Source organism: Bombyx mori, chromosome 22 (genome assembly GCF_030269925.1).
Source record: "Bombyx mori chromosome 22, ASM3026992v2".
In the NCBI taxonomy this organism is placed as follows: domain Eukaryota; kingdom Metazoa; phylum Arthropoda; class Insecta; order Lepidoptera; family Bombycidae; genus Bombyx; species Bombyx mori.
The window spans coordinates 11,683,651-11,706,021 of NC_085128.1; the positions used below are offsets into that span (position 1 = coordinate 11,683,651).

At 39.1% G+C, this 22,371-nt stretch overlaps 2 protein-coding genes and 1 long non-coding RNA gene across 3 annotated transcripts in view; 2 read left to right on the top strand and 1 right to left on the bottom strand.

The window, feature by feature from the left end:
* The window catches only part of LOC101740593 (zonadhesin), a 140,599-nt gene that overhangs the window by 55,648 nt on the left and 62,580 nt on the right, over positions 1 to 22,371 (top strand).
* The window catches only part of serpin-28 (serine protease inhibitor 28), a 94,017-nt gene continuing 77,627 nt past the window's right edge, over positions 5,982 to 22,371 (top strand). The window contains 6 exon segments of the mRNA NM_001146247.1: positions 5,982 to 6,125; positions 6,473 to 6,676; positions 7,045 to 7,143; positions 7,659 to 7,799; positions 8,209 to 8,418; positions 9,163 to 9,307. Of these exon segments, the coding sequence (NP_001139719.1) occupies positions 5,994 to 6,125; positions 6,473 to 6,676; positions 7,045 to 7,143; positions 7,659 to 7,799; positions 8,209 to 8,418; positions 9,163 to 9,307 (931 nt within the window). The 5' untranslated portion in view covers positions 5,982 to 5,993.
* On the bottom strand, positions 13,091 to 17,539 carry LOC119630254 (uncharacterized). Its single transcript, XR_005246037.2, has 2 exons — positions 16,717 to 17,539; positions 13,091 to 16,631 (listed from the first exon to the last, which is right to left on the bottom strand). It is a non-coding gene; the product is annotated as an uncharacterized LOC119630254 (long non-coding RNA).

Consider the following 22,371-nt stretch of genomic DNA (forward strand, 5'->3'; position numbering starts at 1 on the left):
GGTGAAGAGAAAAAAAAGACAAGAAAAAAAAGTGTGTTCTAAAAATAAAAAAAAAATTATAATAAAAAGGCAAAATGGGGCACCCTGTATAATGATAATGTGAATGAAAACAATTTTTTTTTTTTTTTTTTCAAAAACCTTTTGACCTACTGTTCTACACCGAACTATGGCAAAAATCAAAGTTACAGTTGATTTACTGTTGTGAACTGTACTGTGGCGCGCAAGCACCTAAATATCGTAGGAATTGTAAGTACCTACAAGTATGTAATTACAATAAAAGTTAAAGTATAATGAAATGACACAAATCACGATACGCTTTGACAACAAATGAAAAAAATCATCAATGTTCCACACTTTTAAAAATCAAACTAATGTACTAATGAGGTCTAATGATTAGGAATATATTTAAATAGGTATAACATTCATTCGATGAGCCGAGACGATAAGTTCCTACTTGTTTACGTTCTTCGTTTTAACTTTTAATAACTTTTTATTGTTGTGGGTAAATTGGAATGAAGTGATTGTATAATGGGCAGACAATTTATATACTTTTGCCGTGTTAGTAATTATTATAAACAACGAAATGAAGATATTATTATAGTAAATAAGTTTTAGAGTTAAATAATGGGCTGATTATAACCGATTGAAACCTACAAAAGGGCCAATTTTTTTTTTTTTTTGAGCCGTTTGTATATCAAAATTTGGGTGGGTCTATGGAGGGCAATGGATTGTATCCAAAGGATTTAGGGTTCAAATCTCGAAGGACCAGAAAATGGTGACGCAGGTGAGCGTCACCTTAAACGTGAGCTGATGAGCTGAAAGGGAGCAAATGAACTCTGCGGAGAATGAGCGGACACGAAAGGGTAGGTAGGATAACGGGACTTACTTGGAGGCTGATGCTGGCACTATCACGGTCGTAGTGGTGTTTCTCTGCGATGGGTGGCACATACACCTTTTCACCGGTTCACACTATACTTTTACTTAGTATCGAAAGGCGCGCGCGCACAATTTACTCAATATCGAACGAGCGTATCTCCGCGTGCCGTCATGTACCGCACTGTTATGAGAGGTGCGGGGTGCGTACGGGCGACGGCACCCGAGTTGAGCCGAACATTTACAAACGTCGCGCTGTCGCGCGAACATAGAGATTTATTTATTTTGATTCTTTTAATGTGCTACTCTTATGCCACCGATAATTTTTTATCTACCCTTCAAACTTAAATGCTTCGCAGCTATAGGACGGTGGCAAAGAAGGTCAGAATTTGCAAAAGGTAAAAATATAAATCACGGATAAGGATACTTTTTACGTTCACAGATACATATGTTCTGATGTAGGGTGGACAGACTATTATCGGTGTTGGATCCACCCCTTGAAAAAGATAATTCAAATCATCGTTTTGGTTCTAGCGCGAACGTGCAGCAAAGATGAAGTTTACAGCGAGTGTATCGAAGGACAATGCCAGCCTAAGACATGTTTTGACGTAGGAAAACCCGTAACGTGTCCTAGAATAGACCCAAAAAAATGCACCAAAGGATGCTTATGTAAAGAAGACTATGTTAGAGTTAACAACGGCACATGTATCCCGAAGACAGAGTGCCGTGAGTTAATTTTTTTAATAGGGTTCCATATAAATTAAGAAAACAAATTCGAGAAAACAGACAGACCGCTCATAATTAATTTCAGACTATCTATTTAGGATTCTGGTCATTTCTGTGTTATTTAAAAAGTAAATGCTTCAATGAATCCCTGTATAGTATAAACCAAACATTAATATTATAATTAATAAATCCAGTAACTCGCCGATGAAACCATGGATTTCCGATGTTATGTCTCTCTTAACGAGGGTTGGCAGGAGAACGCAATGGAGGAAAAAAAACACTCTATTGTTTTTTTATAATCCACAGATATATCAATTCATACCAAAGTAATTTTTGTTGAACCCTTTGCGGTCAGAAGTCTATACGTCCAATACGTGTGGACTCTGGACCAAAGGGTGTTTTTTTTATGCTTAGTTGGGTGGACGAGCTCACAGCCCACCTGGTGTTAAGTGGTTACTGGAGCCCATAGACAACTACAATATAAATGCGCCACCCACCTTGAGATATAAGTTTTAAGGTTTCAGTATAGTTACAGCGGTTGCCGCACCCTTCAACCCGGAACACATTCCTTCTTCGCGGCACAAATAGGCGGAGTGGTAGTACCTACCCGTGCAGACTCACAATACGTACTACCACCGTATATAGTAAGCGGTATGCCCGCTTCAGAATCACTTGGAAAAATTGGATCGATTTATCTAAATTTTTTGTAATTCTTCAGCATCGTGCGGTGGAGACTGCAATGCCAGAGCGGGTTGCGGTGTATACTGCAACAGACGTTGTTCAGATCGTGGTCAAGAACCTAAAGCGTGCACTGAGATTTGCTATGACAACGCCTGCGATTGCAAACCAGGATTCTATCTAAATGAAATTACAGGAAAATGCGTTCCACCTAACAAATGCCGTGCGTTTTTGCCGTTGTTTTTCTTAGTAGTTCATGTCCACAAATTCCTCTGATGATTTCCTTTAGAGAAACCAGAAATAAACTCAGTATTTTGCCATGGGACAATCTGAATAGACATGCAATTCGAAAAACATATTTTTTTGCTAACATGCTTGAACGAACGCATGGCCCATCTGTCATTACCGAAACCCTTGGACACACATACCTCTCCCTACGTTAATGCGACTCCCACCTTGAGCTAACTTAGACCTAAGTTAGAGCCAACTTAGACCTAAGGGGTCTAAGTTTCAAAGTGTAGTAGAGCAACTGGTCCCCTTCAAACCGGAAAGGCTTACTGCTGCGCGACACAATTAAAAAAATTGCGGATTAAAACTTCGACCTCTTTTTTTATTTGATTTTTATTGCTTAGATGGGTGGACGAGCTCACAGCCCACCTGGTGTTAAGTGGTTAATGGAGCCCATAGACATCTACAATGTAAATGCGCCACCCACCTTGAGATATAAGTTCTAAGGTCTCAGTATAGTTACAACGGCTGCCCCACCCTTCAAACCGAAACGCATTACTGCTTCACGGCAGAAATAGGCAGGGTGGTGGTACCTATCCGCGCGGACTCACAAGAGGTTCTACCACCAGTAGACCTCCTCAAAGACCTCAAAATGTTTTTAGCTATTAATGCTATGTATTTATTAGATTTGTAGGCTTCTGTAACATAAGCAGCATATAGGTCGTGACATTTAATGATAGCAAAAAATATTCGTAGCGGTAGTAAAGGTGATACAGTATGTACTAATACTCCTGTGTGCTTAGTGCGAGTTTTCTAAATCTGTATGTAGTTGGAACAGCTTCCCTTTGCTTACCTGTAGGGGCGCTGTTCCAACTTCATACAAGTTTGAGTTAACTTTTACGCGATCGAGAAGCTTAAAAAACTCGCACTAAGGACACTGGATATTAAGGCAGTGCTGGGTTATAAAACTTCAACACTGTCTATCTATCTATCTATCCATCTGTTCTATACTATTTAGCACCATCATGCGGAAGAAACGAGGTATACAATAGTTGCGTCCAAGGACAATGTCGACCAAAGAGCTGTTCTCAACTTGGAAAGCCGCTGTCTTGTCCTAGAATTGATCCTAAATACTGTAAAGGAGGCTGTCTCTGTGAAGACGGCTATGTAAAAGCTAAGAATGGTACTTGCATACCAGAGAAAGAATGTCGTAAGTAAATACTTAAAGTAAATACGCTTGGCTTAAAATATGAAAGTGAATTTGAAATGTCATTTAGCTTAAGACATAAAACCGCAATATCATCGGAATAATGACTAATGACTCTTACGGGTCTTACGAAACCTCACGGGTCAGTACCTCCACCCTGCCTATTTCTGCCGTGAAGCAGTAATGCGTTTCGGTTTGAAGAGTCAGACGGCCGTTGTACCGTAAAAACTGAGATTTAGAACTCATGTCTCAGGATGGATGGCGGCTTTTACGCGATTGATGTCTATAGGATCCGGTGACCACTGTGTGGGACAAGGTGGGCCAAGATCATCCATAGTGGCAATTAAAAAAGCTGTTTCGCCTCTGAATTAAGACGACATTGCCAAGTCGTGTGGACAAACTGCCATAGCACTAGAACAATTTGAGTTATGAAGAGACATGAATGCGAATGATAGGGATGTTTTAATTGATTAAGGATCTTTGATATCGTCTGTGTACAGTTGGACAGACTTGTCATCTAATATTTAATGATGGTAAAGCGTATTGTGAGCTCGAAAAGAGCTATTTATCATCCTGTCTATTTCGATCATGGTTCAGTTATGCGTTCCAGATTAAGGGAAGGAATTGGTTGGACAGCAGTTATTTAATAAAATTGAGATTTCGACAATATCTGGGGGGTGCGGTAATTACTTATGGTACACGTCGAGCTCGTCTAGCTGGGAGTGTAAAAAATATAGTTCGTCTTAATCAAATTTAGAAATGGTTTGGAACTAATCGGAGATGTTTGATTAAACGTATTTCTCTTTCTGACTGTAAATTGAATCATAATCATTCAACTTAAAATAGAATTTTATAGCATAGCATTTAATAAAGGAGCAGTTTTTTTCATAAATAAAAAGCCTTACTTATAAATTACAGCATCATGTGGCGGTGATCCGAATGCCGAAGCTGGTTGTGGGATAAATTGTAACAGGCGTTGTTCAGATGTTGGCAAGGACCCTGGAGTGTGCGAGGACGATATATGTGCTGTAAACGGTTGTGATTGTAAACAAGGATATTACTATGATTACGTCTCATCGAAATGTGTTCTACCAGATCGATGTCGTGAGTGAAATAAACTGTTATTAGTTTTTTTATTATTTTTTTATTGCTTAGATGGGTGGACGAGCTCACAGCCCACCTGGTGTTAAGTTGTTACTGGAGCCCATAGACATCTACAACGTAAATGCGCCACCCACCTTAGAGATATAAGTTCTAGTCTCCAGTATAGTTACAGCGGCTGCCCCACCCTTCAAACCGAAACGCATTACTGCTTCACGGCAGATATAGACAGGGCGGTGGTACCCACCCGCGCGGACTCACAAGAGGTCCTGCCGCCAGTTAATAACAAGGTGGTGATAACATGTGTAATAAGGACTTATTGTGAGATACAGTACGGGTAGATAAAACTGTCCTAAATTTTTCTAGAGTGAACCAGTCAAGCGTCCCAGTAAAAAGGGTTGGACAGCCACAAAAAACTTAGTTTCGACCTTATGTCGTGTACCGTCTCCCATAACAACCGTGGGAGGCAGTGGTTCATTTATCTAGTTTAAACAACGTTCTTCTCTAGTATTCTTCTTCTTCTAGTATAAAAAAAAAGTGTAGTCAGGGATAATACCTTTCCAACGTAATTTAATTTCGATCGAATCGATTCGACACTATGATATTTTCGACACATGTATTTATTATTCCTCCAAAGTTCCTTTTAGAGTTGATCAATGATACTTGTACAAAAATAGCAAGAATAAAATTTTACGAGACTGGATCCCCATGATACATTGATGTGTTGAATTTAAATTATAATATCATTGACGTAGTCATCAGTGCAGATACATCCACTACTGGACAACGGCCTCTCCAAAGGTTGGCCAAGGTTGGTCCTAGGCTGACCACCGGATTATCAGGTCCTTTACCAGGTTATCGGTCCAACTTTTGGACAATATGTCCAACTGGAAAATAGTACACTAAAAAATTATAAGCAATAACTTTTTTTCAATTATTCAATCGATTTTAAGATTACATTGAATAAACGTGTATTTTGTTTGCAGCTACTACCAATTCATCGGGAAATGTCGACCAATCCTTGGAAAAACTCCGCAGAGGAAACATGGCATTAGTTGGCCAGTTTCTTTGGGTAATATTACTTAATTTAATAAAAACTGTATTGTATGTAACAAAGCGGACTTGATTCCGCGGAAAGCGGATTGATAATCATATTTTTTTCTTCTAGGAATTATACAAAATGAATCCAGGACAAAGTTTCGTTACATCACCCGTATCTGTACTCATTCCTTACGGTCAACTAGCGCTATACGCCGTTGGAGAAACTTTAGATCAACTATTAAAGTTTATAAACCTCGACAATAAGGATCAGGTACAAAGTACATTTCATATTGTTCAAAACATTTTGCATTAAATTTATTTGTTTTTCTACGAAGCTGATTAGTAGTTTTTACGGACGTCTTCTAAGTCAAGGGCCCTAATGCGTGAATATTTTCACAATTATTGAATATGTAAGTATTATTAGATAATGCACATCCTAGTATGAGCAGGTAAAGGCAGGTACTATCATTCTCAATCAACAATTTGTGGCATCAGCAGAAGAGCTTCCGTAAAATGGGAATACGATGACTCGCTTACTTTTAATATATAATTAATTCCGATAACTCGAAGCCTAATAATAATAACGTAATTTATCAATACCAAATAATTTTTTCGCAGATCAAGAAAGCTTTCCCCGCGTTGCTTAAGAATTATCGGTCTCAAACCTCAGTTCTTTTGACGGTGGCAGTTAAATGCTACGGCAACATAAATTATCCTTTTACGGACCAGTTTAAGAACGACGCTGTAACTTATTTTGACTCAGAAGGAGAAAATATTGATTTTAAATATGCGAAACAAGCTGCAGACACAATAAACGGATGGGTAATTCTCATTAAATTTAAATTTTGTTATGGAAGTTATTGATTAATTATAAGATAGTTAACAGTTGTCATGTTGATAGTTCTCATAAATAAAATATACATTATATCGCTGTGATCATAGGAAACAGATATTAGACCCCATTTAATGCGAGTGGAATTACGAACACATGTACCATTTAACGTGAAATTGTACAAGTGCTTTACTATGATTTTTTTTTACTGAAGATGTCTATTATAAATAATAAGCTGATTTTTTTTTTATATTTACATTAAACACACTATTACTTAAAGAGTTCTTACCATGATTTTCACCATTAAGGAGTTTACGATATTTCGTTAATTAATATACTTTTTATAACACATTTCCAGGTCGCAAACAAAACCAATAACTTAATTCAAAATCTTGTCAGCGAAGATTTGTTCAGCGATGACACTAGATTGGTTCTAGTTGACGCCATTTATTTGCATGTGAGTTACTATTTTCTTAGATTAAATTTTTAAATTATTATTATCAAACCTCAAGTAGTGAGCTCTCACTGTAATTTGTATCATATGGAGAATGCCACGAGGAATTGTTTGATGTAATCCCAGTCCCTCGTTTACAAACCACACACATAGAATACCAAAAAGATAATACAGATTTACTGACAGGTACTATGGAATACGTAACCATATTGTATAAGTATAGCCGCGTATTCTGGGAAGAACTCCCATCATCTGCGTTTATAGTTCGCTATGAAGCCTGCCATCAACATGTAAAGTAATGACCACGACCATCTGTTAAGAGTGATAAAGACAGGGAAGAAGAAAAAATAACAAGTCTTACTTCAATCGAGATGCTACTTATTTGCACTGAATAATTTTCAGTCAGTCACGACCAGGTAGACCTTAATAGCTACGCCCATCAAGCCATAGCCGCTAACATTGTAGTCAATACATCTTTTACATCACCTTATTAATTAACTATGTACAAAAATTTTCAGGGAATTTGGCAAAATCAGTTCAATCCTAATAACACTCACGACAGAGACTTCTACATCACACCAAACAAAACTAAGTCCATAAAGACTATGTATCAAGAAAACTTCTTTAATTATGGAGAAAACGAGATTCTTGATGCACAGGTATGGGTCAGCAACAAGTTCCCTAAGTTACTTTGTGAAAAAATTGTGAAAAAAGGAATGTTGCTCAAAAAAAGAATTTTGAGATATAGTAAAAACAAAATTGGCAAAAAATCTAATTCACTCACGCATCGTTGCGAAACAAGTCTAACGCAAGTTAACGCAGATTTGAGAACCTGTGCGAACTTGAAAGAAGAAGAAGAAACTTAAAAATAAACTTAAAACTTTAACTTAAAGAAACTTAAAAAAAAGCAATAAAAATAAAATAAAAACATTAATGACTTCGCTGGCAATATAAATTATTTATCGCTCTGTTGAACAGTTATACGTATACAGCCAAATGGGGAAAAAAATTATAAATTAATGAATATACTTGTTCCATCTTGATAAAAATATAATTATCCCGTTTCAGATCTTAGAATTGTTCTACAAAGGCGGCAATTCTAGTTTAGTAATCTTGTTACCAAAGAAAAAAGATGGCCTACCCCAGATGTCACATAAATTACGAAATTCAGATGAATTTTTTAATAGCATTAAATCACTTAGGCGAGAGAAAGTCAAATGTTTCCTACCTAAGATGGATATAAAAACGAACATCGATATGGCAGACCTTTCCCAGAAGGTTAGTAATTCTAATAATCTAACGAGTATTCGAAAACTTCGTTGTAAAAACTGTGAAAAGGGGAAGACTAATAATTATATAAAAAGGAATATCAGTACTAGAATTTAGTGCACTGTATATAAGTATACGTGACATATCGACTCTCGGGATAAATTTCACTAAATAAGAGTATTTCATGAGAATAATTTGAGTACTAGTATAAGAAACTAAGAGTTGTTACATACATCTAGCTGCAAATACTACCGCTTTGTACTATAAATAAATTTTTCTCTTGTTTACTTCCTTTGTATCTTAATCACTCCTATAATCTATATTTATAATTTGCTAACCCCGAGAACTTAAATAAGAACTGACGTCACCGAAACGCCAGAACTTGAAACTTAACAATTTGAATTTATGTTGGGCCGCTCCGATTGACTTGGACAAGGACATAGGCAAGAAGAAGAATATAAATATCGTCTCCCTGAAACTGAATTGATAATATCAAATTACAATTTTCATGAGTTTAATGTTAAACAACATTTTCAATGTCATAGTAATATCAACTTTGCCTAGGGCCTCGAGGCCCTTTCAAAGTATCGAACCTGAAAAAAGTGCCTACTATCTTTGTGGTTTAAGATAACATAGCCTTTCATATCACGACTATTTATTTATATTATACTTTGAAAGCATTAGTTACTGTATACCATATTATGGTACCCCATAAGGTTTATCACCGATACTAATTGCTACTTTTCATTATAGATGAACGTAACCAAAATGTTCGATCCACAATCAAATGATTTCGAAGGAATTTTATTAAATTCGGACCCCGTATATGTTTCTGCTGCAATACAGAAAGCTCAAATCATAGTTGATGAAACTGGAACCGAGGCAGCGGTCGCAACTGGTAAGATTATTTTTATATTTTCTATCGGCAAACAAAATAATAAAATCTAAATCTAATCTATATCTAAAATTAAATTATGATACTTTCCAAATTGACAAAGCTAAAAAATGTAACACTTTTCTATTTTGGATAATTTTTTTTAAAAAGAATTCCGTAATACGAAAAAAATATGTCAATTGTAAGCTTAATCACGGCAATTTCAAAGACATAAATCAAATATTAGATCTTTACCTATGAAATTGCCGTAAATTATACAGAAAGTTACGTTCTTTTTTCTAATAATTAAAATATGCACCGATGATATTGATATATCTGCCAGCGCACTGTCATTTTTCAATAGCCCTCCTGAAAAAGTCCGGTATACCGGAGCTTACAAACTGTTCAGAGGCATTTTGTGGTATTTCAGTTTTTAGTTTCCCAGTACTTTAAAACGCAGGTAAAGACCTAACATTAATACTGTAAACTACCATATTTACCATGGTTTGAGTCAAGTTCCTTTGTTCTTATTCAATCGTGATATTCAAGAGTTGTGAATTTACCATAATACTCATATATGTTATATAGATATTAATATTATATAGTTTATAGATAAAATAGTATAATAGACAAAACGTTGTGGTACCAACTTGTGCGAACTTACAATAGGCTTTGCATCATAGTATATTTTAAGAGTTCCCTTGACGTTTAAAAATAATTTATAATAATTAGAAGAGCATTTTACGTAATCACGGACGACAGTCGTCACACTGTTGAGATTTTTCGTAACATCGGAAATTGATATGTACTTAAAATGTCAACGAAATGTAGTCGTGTAATGAAATATAAATTTACAGCCGTCGTACTCACGAAAAGAAGTAGAACAGATATGTATTCTTTTGAAGCAGATCATCCGTTTGTATACGCAATCAAAGTTCAAGATGACATTATATTTAGTGGGGTTTTCGTCGGATAAGTTGAACAATAAATATTATTAATGTAAAGTTAAATGTTAATTGTGAAGTTTTTGTAATAATAATAATCATAATAAGAGAATTATACTGTTTCGAATTAAAAATGTTTTTATAAAATAAATATTTGAATCGCACTATTTTTTTATGATTGTCAAAAAAGTTATATAAATTATCTAGTACACTTAAATTAGTTATACTTCTGTACTCATTTAGAAATGCATTTGATCCTGTATTTGTTCAACAAGATATTTTGAATTCAGATTTACAAAATTGCTTAATAGCGTAAAGTTAAGTTTCGCAAATTCACAAACTTCTAGTGGCCCACTAACTGTATTGAACTAAAGTCCTAAGTAATATTTCATTAAAATCCGTTCATTAATATCCTGTTTCTGTTCGAATCAAACCGCAAATGTTATTTCCAGCTGTTACCGTAAACTCGGATTCGATTGTCGAGGAATCTTTGCCCAAACTATTCATAGCGGATCGTCCTTTCGCATTTTCTGTTTTACTTTACGAAAGACCAACTTTCAGTGGAGTTTTTCAGGGAATTTAAGTCGAAACACATAAAATTAAGGAAATAACAATAATAATATTAATAAAAATAATTATAATTTATTTATTTCTCTCTTAAAGGTATAGTACAAATACAAATGGAAATTAACCTTATAATTTATTTTGTAAGTCTTTGAAAGAGCTGAAGTCTGTACTAGGTTCAAAGACCTGTATTACTGATATCCAGGCTCCCTCCTCCTTAAGATAGATTAGGTTAGGTTAAGTCGTGAACAGATGCGGCCGACTAGTGTTGAGAGAGAGAGCGTGAGATAACACGGGTTTCTCTCGTTTATTGCGCTTGTATCTTTCGGTATCTGCATGCTTTTAGTTCGCAGTTCCTAAGTTCTATTTTATTTCTAGTTTTTTTGTGGTTTTCCCATATGCGCATTGGCGGTCCGCTTGAAATGCACTAGAAAAGATCGTGGGGCTAAGTTTTTACCACTAGTCGATTGAATTACTTTCAGCTGTCATCGCAACATTATCTTCTGGACAAGCCAGCCAAGAAGTTTTGCCCAAATTATTTATAGCAGACCATCCATACGTATTCTTCGTTTTGATTAACGATGAACCAATTTTCAGTGGATTGTTCATAGGTTCCTAAGGTGAAAGCAAATTGTGAAATCGAAGGGTGTCAAGTGTCAGACTAATCAAATTGCGATATTAATTTTAGTAAATTAATTTATTCTTTTAAAATCCATCAACGTAAGGTTTTTTTGAACCGCACCGCACGCACCGTGTGGTTCCTAAGTGGGTTTTGATTATTCATAAGAAGGAATTAAAAAAAAAGGCGTTATAATGTATGAGATCTCAATATTTTCGTGGTTTTGTAATTATATGTCCATTTGCTAACAAAGATCTGCCCAGATGATTATTTTTTTAATATATATTATTATTAGAATACCTATCATTTTTATAAAGCATGTTGATATCATTGGCAAAACTAATGTTAAAATCATTAAATAAAGACCAAATGCATAAATAAAGTGAAGTGAAAAACAAAATTTCAGTGTACAAAATATTTAAAAAAAATTACATAATAACTGCTTTTGTATAATCATTTGCTGAGGCCGACCAGGTACACTGGCCTACCTCTACATTCCGCTCTTCTCCCCTCTAGAGTAACTATTACGTTAGAAATAAGACCTTGATCTAATATTGTCGTATGCGCTGGTATGCTATGCGTCTGAATATGAAAGCCAAAATCAAAAGAGTAGTGAATTCTCACACTTAAATAGGCGACCATAATAATAATAATGGATCTTAAAATAATTATGTACTTACAGCAGTAGTCGGTACCACGTTAAGTCTACCGATATCTGAAGTAGAACCATTAGTCTTCAACGCAGACCATCCCTTTGTGTTTGTTATTAAAATTGGAACAGACATAATATTCGGTGGAATATTCGCTGTTTAAGGTGATTTTTAGGAAATTTTGTACCCTCTTCATTGTTTGCTCCTTTAATTCTTGCTCTTTCTAGGTTTCACAAAAAATGGCTTAATACTTTTTTTTATTTTCATTGTATTCTTCTCTCCTGTTTATATAATATTACTATGGAATAACATGGACTTCGCAAAACAGTTTTCTTCTTTCGTGTAATAGGATGTAATAGATTTATACAATAGACAGGATGTTGAGAATATCGAAATTTACTCTATATTTTTCTCAAATCAACTATTTTATGAAATTTGTTAGTTTTTATTAATTGCCATATACATTATACTATTCTTTAGCCTTTCAAGATGAGGTCAAAATGTTATCAGATTTATGGATCGAGAATCGTATGAAAAATTGTTACAGCTCATCACTATTTTCGATTGCGCATCGTGTGATACGCAAACTATTCTTTTTAAATACTTTTAAATTACTCATAATATGCACACGTTCGGAAATTAGGTAAAAGAGTTTTAATTGAAACATTCTCAAGATCTTTGGAAAGTTGACGTAGCGAATTAATCCATTTTTCGGTATTTATTTCTAAATTTCCAGCTGTTGTCGGTGCTAGAACGACATCCGCAATTATTCCGAAGAACGAATATTACTTCATAGCCGACAGAAGCTATGTTTTTTGTGTGTTACTCGAAAGGGATCCATTGTTTTGTGGTGTCTTTAATGGAAATTAAGGTGACCTTCTTGCGCAGTAGTTCGTGTTTTGGCTTTATTAACATTTATAGCGTGTGTTTGTATTGTGCATAACATATATGTATATGCTTAAAATAGCATATAGTTATGTTACTTTACTTATTACTAAGCATTTTGGGAAAATGTAAAGAAAGAGAAAGGTTTTTTTTCGTGCGAGCGTGTATATTTAATCAGTTCTCTAGATTTCTTCGATATATGTGACTAACAAAATTTTAAACGTAATGATACCTTAAAGATTTACTAAATACTAAACTATAATTTAAATTATTTACAGGTCCATCATTGCAGCATATTTTTTCTTTGAGCTAATAAAATGTATTAGATGAAATTTTTTATTACTAAATCAATTTTGAATAAATTATAATATTTTTATGTGGTGTTATATAACAATTAAAACTATTTGTTTCCATATTTTTGTTTTATTTTCATCACTCTCCATAGATATTTGACCTATTAAAGAAATAGAACTCGAACAAAAACTTTATTTAAATTTTACACACAAGGACATATGGTTACAAGAATATTTTACTGAATTTCACTTTGGTTTAAAGGGTGGGATACCTTACGATAGGCAGCGGTTTGGCATTGCTGATGTCCATGAGTGATGATGACCACTTACCATCAGGTGGGCCGTATACTCGTCTGCCTACAAGGGCAATAAAAAAACCTTTTCGAGATTTCGGCCCCATATGTCAAGATATGATACAATTAGTTATCAGTTACATCTTCTTGATGTTTACTCCTTAATAATCGATTTATTAACTAATATTCGCTCGTAGTCTAAGGAGATATTCCAGCTTCTTGCGCACGGGGATATTTGAACAGTACACGAGGCTTGCATACACATTCTTTACTGCTATAGATGAGCAAAAGTGGTTACAGCGCAGTTTTTGAAGTGAAACTTCTTTAGGTGCGAGGTGCGTTGAGATTATCCTTCTTCAAATGAGACTTGTGGAGAGTATTTAACGGGAGGCAGCGGCTTGGCTCTTCCCCAGGCATTGCTGAAGTCCATGGGCGACGGTAACCACTCACCGTCAGGTGGGCCATATGCTCGTCCGACTACACGGGCAATAAAAATAAAAAATACTAAAATTTAACTCGCCACAGATTCGTTACGGCTAGAGAGAAAAGATACAGCGAGCTAGGCCATTGATTTAAGGATGAAAAATGAAGAAAACCACAATACTACACACTGCAAAAGAAGTTTCACTTCTCTCATGTTCACCAAGCTGCACGCGCACCATTTTTTTTTGTAACTTTTAGTTTGATCTATTGAGCATAGACAAGACGGCAGTATCCACTAGTATCGAGTGACATTATGGACTTGTGAGCTTCGAAGGTTAGATATCCCGTAGTTCCATGTTCCGAAAATATTATCCTTCTATAATGAACAGTAGCAGAGGTAATTCAAAGATTACAATTAAAATCCTATGTTATATGGTAAAAATTCGAATTGTGGGATTTCTATACAATTTTAATCAACCAACTAACTCTTATAGTTTACGTTTACTTATCTGTCAGTAAACCGTCGATAATAGAGTTACAATGTCCTTAAAGTACAAATTATAGTCCATCATGACGATAGCAAGGACAGGTCTCTTAAGGGAACAGCTTCCAATCAATAGGTATTAGCTTACAATCAATACCCGAGGCGAGAATACCGATAAGTGGAGATTAAATGAAATTACGAAACTGACATTCACTTTATAGCCGGTAGCCATCACGGAACACAATATATTTGACGGATGCCTGAATCTCGCTAACGACATTTTCAAGACAAGCTTGCATACTGCAAGTACTGAACAACCTGAACATTGAAGAAGGAAGAAAGAAGAAGAGAAGAATAAAGAAGGAGAAGATGAAGAGGAATGAAGAGACAGTCCCATCCATCACAATCTCAACTCAAGCCTTCTAGTTATCAACCCGCAACTCATCACCCCCGCCTCGATAGACAGGGAGTCACATGCCCGGGCAAAGGGGTTTCCCCGCGGCGCGTCCCACGCCTTTGCAAGGGGACGCGACGACTCGATAGTACTCGAACATATCGATCGTCGATGTCCCGAGTAATTTCACCCGTTCGGTCGAAGATCTTCCCTTTGCCGTTAACCTCCCAAAACTTTAGAAAATACTACAGTCCTGTCACTCGACTTCTGCGAGTGCACCGTCTCGCAGAAGGGGGCGGCGGGGCGGGTGAGGCAAAGCTCTCCTCACTACGCAGAAATCCGCCGCCGCCGAGCAGGGGGTCGGGACCGGGGTCCCATCCATTACCTGGCCCCCTAAGAGCTTTGGGCTCCACCCGCTTTATGCGGGGAGGGACCCAGCCGTGGGGCGGGGTGATTTACACCACGCCCGTAATAGGAAGCCGGGTGATGGTAGACCGCGTTCTTCCGACCGCTCTGGGGAAAGGTGCAGCGTGGCGCCTTCAAGGTGGGCCCCCGGCCCGTCGACCGTGGCAACCGGTGGCTGTTTCGTCGGCGACCGCTGGTCCAGCCTCTGGGGGACGACGGGATGGATGTAATATGCTCTGCGTAAGCCCTGTCCCGCCGTCTCAATAACTCCGACTGGGCTCCGGCCCGGTCTGGGGTAGTGCGTCGGCTGTGAGCGGCAGGAGTTTTTAGTGAGGTTCAACTCCCACATACCCCAACCGCTGCGCGGATGAGGATCCGGCGATTTTCTCCTGTGGAAAAAAAAAGAACTTAACAAATGTTCACAATTGACTTCCACGGTGAAGGAATAACATCGTGTAATAAAAAGCCAACCCGCAAAATTATAATTTGCGTAATTACTGATGGTAGGACCTCTTGTGAGTCCGCACGGGTGGGTACCACCGCCCTGTCTATTTCTGCCGTGAAGCAGGAATGCGTTTCGGTTTGAAGGGTGGGGCAGCCGTTGTAACTATACTGAGACCTTAGAACTTTATTTAGGCAGTATTTGATAAAGTTTAATATTATATTCTAATGATACATATCATGGGTCTATTTTACTACTTAATAAATTGTCGCAATATAACGTGTCTGTGTCTAAGGGTGTCCCTGGTATGCTGATGTTACATGAGGCCCAGTCGCGTCACTCCCCAAAAGGTGGTCTATGGGTCGAGAAAAAACGGGGCAGAGTCGCACCACTTTTAGACACGTCACCACCGGTAGACAACCGGTGAACAGGAGACTTTGTAAGGAGGATCTCAGGGCACCACCACTTATCGCTCTGGGAGATTCACACCAATAAATGAAAACAATTACAATATAACAAAGCAGTGTTTATTCTATTTAAATAACACGGATACAATTGTTATAATAGTTTACAAAGATTAAATTAGTGGTCAGGTACAATATTACATGTGTGTCGGTAGGTACACCGAACACACGAGAAAGTTATCAACGAAATTAGTTTAAAATTAAATTACTAGAAACAATGACGGTTTCACCAGTTTAGTTAACAAACGGACGATGAAGGTTCACCGGATTGCTTCCCAGCAACTGGGGTTGATGGATCCGAGCAAGGCTGGGTATGCAGGTGTGTTCTTGGTCTACCGTAGTCAAGTACTCTTTCTTGGATCGCCTAGCCAGAGTACCTCGCTTCCGGCAGCGTCCACGCAGAAAGGTACTGCGGGATCTCGAAGGTGATCTAAAAGTCACTCTCCGCACCCTAACTGATGTACATATAATGTACTAGTTATTAGGACCTACACGATAAGACAAAGTAGTGTTAGCTTCTAATTAGTTATAGTTTGTGGACACAGTGTGGAGAATAAATTATGAAACACTTACCCTGGTTTAATATAAGACACCAAGGAACTGTTTAATTGACTCAGGTAAATGCGTAACAAAACTTTCACTGCAGCTCGAGAGATGTTGATTGAAAAAGGACTCGGACAAAGTGACTTGTCCTTTTATAGCAATAGTCTGACGGTTCTCGAAGATTCTGCCTAATAGGGCTGTGCCAATCTCACCTTCGAACTATAGACAAGATCGCACAGTCACGTCATGCAGCGTCGAGTGAGAGAACTACTTAGTGTTTTAAAATTATTTTATTTCTCCACACTGCGCCACGTATACGCTAGATGGCGTCAATTTCTAAAAAAAATTCAATTCAATTTTTCTAGCGTTACAGCATGAGCGTCAGTTCTAAGTTAAATTGGTTTTTCAGGAGTAAAATCTAAGAAATACTATTTAGAAGGATATTTTTTTTCAATTTGAACTAAACCGAGATTACATTTCTCATAAACTACCGTGGCCTTAAAAACGATAGATGACTTGTTTAACCAAGAAATTAATATGCAGTTTTAAAAGAAATGTCATTAAGTTTTCACCTACATAGCTGTTTTTCAAAGTACTGATAAGATACGTTACGGTTTATGTCATTTTCGAGCAGTAATAAAATTTCTGTTTTCGAACGAGTAATTAATTTTTTTTACTGTTTATATTTCTATTTGGTATATACATTATAGAGAAGATATATATAGACGTGCAAACTAACCAATGACAGTGAGCTACTCGCCGGATCTTCTCAGCGGGTCGCGATTCCGATCCGCTAGTAGATTCATTCTCGAAGCAGGTGCTCTTGAGCAGTTTAGGTTAGGTTAGGTTAGCTTGGACGCTCAGGCAGCTGATAGCCAATCCCACCTCTCCTGGTGAGCCTTTGCTCGCCCACCTGTCTTGGTGAAACTGGAAAGGCCTCCGGGCCACCAGCAATCCTTCAATCATTAATAAAAAAATAAATAAAAAAGACATATTTTTCTACTATTTCAGATTATAGGAATCACAGCGGATATCCACTGGTAAAATTACTAAAACTAGAGGTCCCGCAGTAGTCGAAATTCGACTATAATTCATTGGAATTGTAAGTTTGTACATTATTATGGTTGTATTTCATACTTCTATAATCACAAATTTCGCCAAGACTACACTATAAAAAAATATTAACAAAGACAAACCATAATTAAATTCAATTTTTGAGAACAGACGTCAAGAACAAAAGTTTGATAATAAATAGTATGCATGCGTGTGTGCGTCAAATACATGGTATGTAGTGTGTGTAATGTTTTCTTTATTGATTTAATGTATCTTTTATGCATTATTTAAATAAATATTAGCATTGTGCACTTCTTCTCTATATTCTCTATAAGTGTGGAAAATTTCATACTCCTCCGTCCGCGCAATTTTCGTAAAAAGGGATACAAAGATTCTGCTTCACGTATTAATATATAGATATACTATTTTCATAATTTTAATTAAATTATAAAATAATATTCAAATTAAAAGTAAGCTACATAAATTAGAGAAAAATAGTATTGTTTACTTGGAATTGGCTTTTATATAGCAATTTAATAATCAATAAATAAAAACATCATTTCATTTTAATAACACGTTATACGCAATTTATTATTATTATTATTATTATAATGTGCATCATTCAGAAGGATCCAACTCATAGCTCAAAGGGTGTTATATGCTTAGTGAAGACTATAGATACTAAAACAATGTATATTCTATCTATTTGAACACAGCCTCAAAAAACAAAGCACATGTAGAGTAAGGTGTAATACGTGTTTGGTTGTGCTATTGTTTTATTGCAGAAACAAAAGGGACGGTGAAACCAAAGCTATGCAGGCCAACAGAACTATATAGTTTTTTCAATAGGTGTTAAAAATTCCTTAGAGCAACGAATCCTGCTTACATTTCTTACTGAATTTCGAAAATATTTGTCATCATCATCATTTTTTATCTGCCTTTATCTGCCCCCTGCTGAACATAGGCCTTCCCCAATGCCTTCCACATAATGCGGTCCTTCGCCTTCCGCATCCAACGACTTCCCGCCGTGCGCACTAACGCAACGAGGATGACGGTGTCCTCACTCTCTCTACGGACCTCCGAAAGCCCAAGGATATGGACCTCAATTCTAATTCCAGCTCTTCCACATTCTCATCTCGTCTCAAAGTCCGGGTGTTAAGCGTGCCAATGGTCAGTTGTTTATGGTGGCCTGCCGACCGGGGATTCTTCGCACCCCCTGCCCTTTTTTTTACGGATACCCGGTCCGGGGGGTAACGAACCGGGTTATGTCGGACTCCGGCGCCTCCAGAGAGGAAGAGGGGGACGAGGAGGGCCAAGGTCCTCCACCTCCCCGAATTCCTCGCAAGAGACTACGCCTTGAAAAAGGCGCGCGAAGCACTTGCCCCGCAGAACGACTACCGACTAAACCCCATCGAGCTCCACCACACCGGCTACACCAGACCTACGGTACCGCAGTGCGCGCCGAAAGTCCGCCTTCGCCAGTACCCGTCCTGATGATAAGACGGGATTTCATCTCCGGGAAAATCCCGAAGGACGTCATTTCGGGAGATACACCGTGGGCGGCGCACAGGAGCCACATTGCACCGCCCCACCACCGGACCGACAGTCGAGTACCGGGCGCCCCCGCACCCGCCACCTGATAGTCCCTACGGGGGCTGAGCGGGAGCTTCACGCCCGCGCCGGCCATCCCGCCTTCTGCGCTGAGGTGCTGAAGAGGGATCCCACTCCCTTTCACGCTCCTCAGCCTCACGGGACGCCATTACCAGGTCACAAAACCTGGCCATGGCCTCCCACGAGCCCTGATCCTCTAACATGCGGGCGACGACAGCCCGCAGGGAGAGGTTTCTCCCCAGCACCGCGACGAGATCTCGCCGCGAGTGCTCCCAACGCGGGCACGTTTCGAGCGCGTGCTGCGCGTCATCGTCCGGGTGCCCGCACTGGTGGCAGCCCGGATGTGGCTCTCTCCTGCAGACCTTCCACCGTCACCGTGACCGCCACCTTGGCCAGAAGTAGTAGAGCTGCCGGGTACTGGGGGCCGTAGCATTTTGTGTCCTGTCATTGGGATGTTTGTGCCCTTAAGTCACCACGCTGTGCATGCGGGTTGGCAACTAGGAAGTTTAACGTCGTACCCAGGATGAGGAAGTTTAACATCGTACCCAGGACGAAAAATATTCGTGACTAACTAAATTCCTATTTACAATAGTATTATAATAAAATCGTCAGTTAGCATTTTCTAACGAAAATCAGAAGCATACAACATCTCAACTACACCACCTAAAGAATGCGTAGATAGTTAATATTATTATTATTATTTTTCAGAAAGGTACTCTTTTCTTAGCACTTTGGCTAGTCTGAACCACATCCACGGGCCTAAACCAAGTGAATTCAGCGTGTAGTAAGGAAAATTTATGTTGACGGTATGTTATTATGAGGGGCAATTTCGTTTTCGTCTATCTGCAAGAATTTCCTGACTATTCTACATGTATTCAAGATTGCGGCTTTTTGGAGAGTTATGTAGAGAGTTTTCGTACTATAACTCTCCGCTGGTCTAATATTCTTAAACGGTTACTTCCGGATATTGTTGGGAAAAAAGTTGATGCAATTGTCATGGCGGTCTCTAACTTGGTTATGTGAAAGTAAGTGCGCATGATAAATGTATTCACATCTTTACTCCATTTCATGCGTACTCGTGATTTCCCAGCCTTGGTGGACACTGGTAAGAAGGAACTTGTCTCCCGTGCAACATTCAAGACTGGTATGGGTGGATCTGGATTAAGCGAGAGTGTTTGAGGTGACGATAGTACGGAAGGTGAAGGTGATCTAGAGGGTGTGTACGATACAGTACTTGGGCTATATGATTCTATTGGAGTGTTTGTTCTGACTGTTAAGCTATCACCATCGTCACGAGTTTCAGCTGTAGCATCTTTGTCGGTGGGAGCCCGCCTGTTCAACTCCTCACCGCTGACGATTCGCATGCTGAGACACCCAGCGTCAGCTCCAGGTGTGCCCCGGCGATCACCCCCGGGCAGCGGTCCCATACGTTTACGTTTAGATCGTAGCTCCATTTTTGATGGGTTTCCAGAGCCACGTTAGCCACGCCAGTAATTTCTCATTCGTGTGTCCGCCCCCCACGTGATTAGGTGTTCAATCAGGACGTGTGGTTGTATTAGGGGGCTTATTATTGTTATTATAATGTGTATTAAACACTGCCACGCCTGGGAAGACGGCAGGACATACTCCGGCGAGGTGGGCAACAATCGGCCGGAGCGTTAGGGACTATTGGGAGAGAAACCGGTGAACTATACGGGCATTGTCGAGCAAGACTGCTTTTTGCATTTGGGCCACCACCGACTTTTTGTTGAGACCAAGCCTCTCGAGATGTTTTGAGAGGCTTTTAGGGACCAAACCATTCACCGACACAACTACCGGGATTATTTCTATAGATACCACCCTCCACATGTCGGTCACCTCGTGCGCCAGGTCCAAATTTGGTCTTTTTATCTGCCTCGGCCCGCACGAGGTTCTCGTCGTAGGGGGTGGTGATATCCACCAGAAATACCCGAGACTCCGTCTGGTCCATCAGCACGATATCAGGCTTATTCGCAAGAATAGTCCTGTCCGTAATGATGGGCCGGTCCCAGTAGAGCTTGGCACGGTCGTTTTCGAGTACAGCGTCCGGCTGGTACTTATAATACGGTAGCCTCTGTTCGATAAGGCCATACTTAAGGGCGAGCTCTTGGTGGAGGATTCTGGCTGCTTGGCTATGTCTGTGCAAGTACTCAGTGTTAGCAAGCATAGAACAACCAGAGGTGACATGTCTGAGGGATTCACCCGGTCGGCGGCATAATCGACAGATGTCAGCTGTCCCATCCCTCAGAATGTGCTTCCTATAGTTGTTCGTCCTGATAACCTGATCCTGTATTGCACAGACAAAACTCTCGGATTCCCCAAAGAGGTCACCGAATCGCAGCCAGTGCACGGAGGCTTCTTTGTCCACGTGAGGCTCATGCAGTGCCTGAAAGAAGCGTCCGTGCAGCTCTTTCCCTTTCCATATGGCCTCACGGTCAGAGGTACTGAGTACCGCCGGTGATTGCCACCCGTCTCTGGCCAGGGCTAGCGGGGTCAGTCCTTTGTCGCATTCCATGACCTCTCTGTGCATCACACTGTCAGCCCTCGATAGGAAATATTTCCTGAGACTGCACACCCCACTGTTGTGCATGACCTTGGCGCTAAATAGGCCCCGGCCACCACACTTCCGCGGAATGTACAATCTCATTACCGAGGACTTCGGGTGGAGCATCCTATGGAGGGTCATAATTGAGCGGACTTTTCTATTCAGGGCATCCAGTTCGGTCTGAGTCCACCTGAGCACGCCGAAGGTATACAACAGGACGGGCATCGCCCAGCCGTTAAACGCCCTTGTCTTATTCACGCCCGACAAAAGGCTCTTACAAACTTTTGTCAAACGTTCACAAGACACGTCGCATGCAGCCTGTTTGACGACCGCCACGTCAATACCTAAATTTTGCGACATGCCCAGGTACCGGTATGTTTCTCCCTCGGAGAGTGCCCGAAGGTTTATCCCATCGGATACAGGTAAACGGTCCGATGAGACTATGCTCCCTCTCTCTA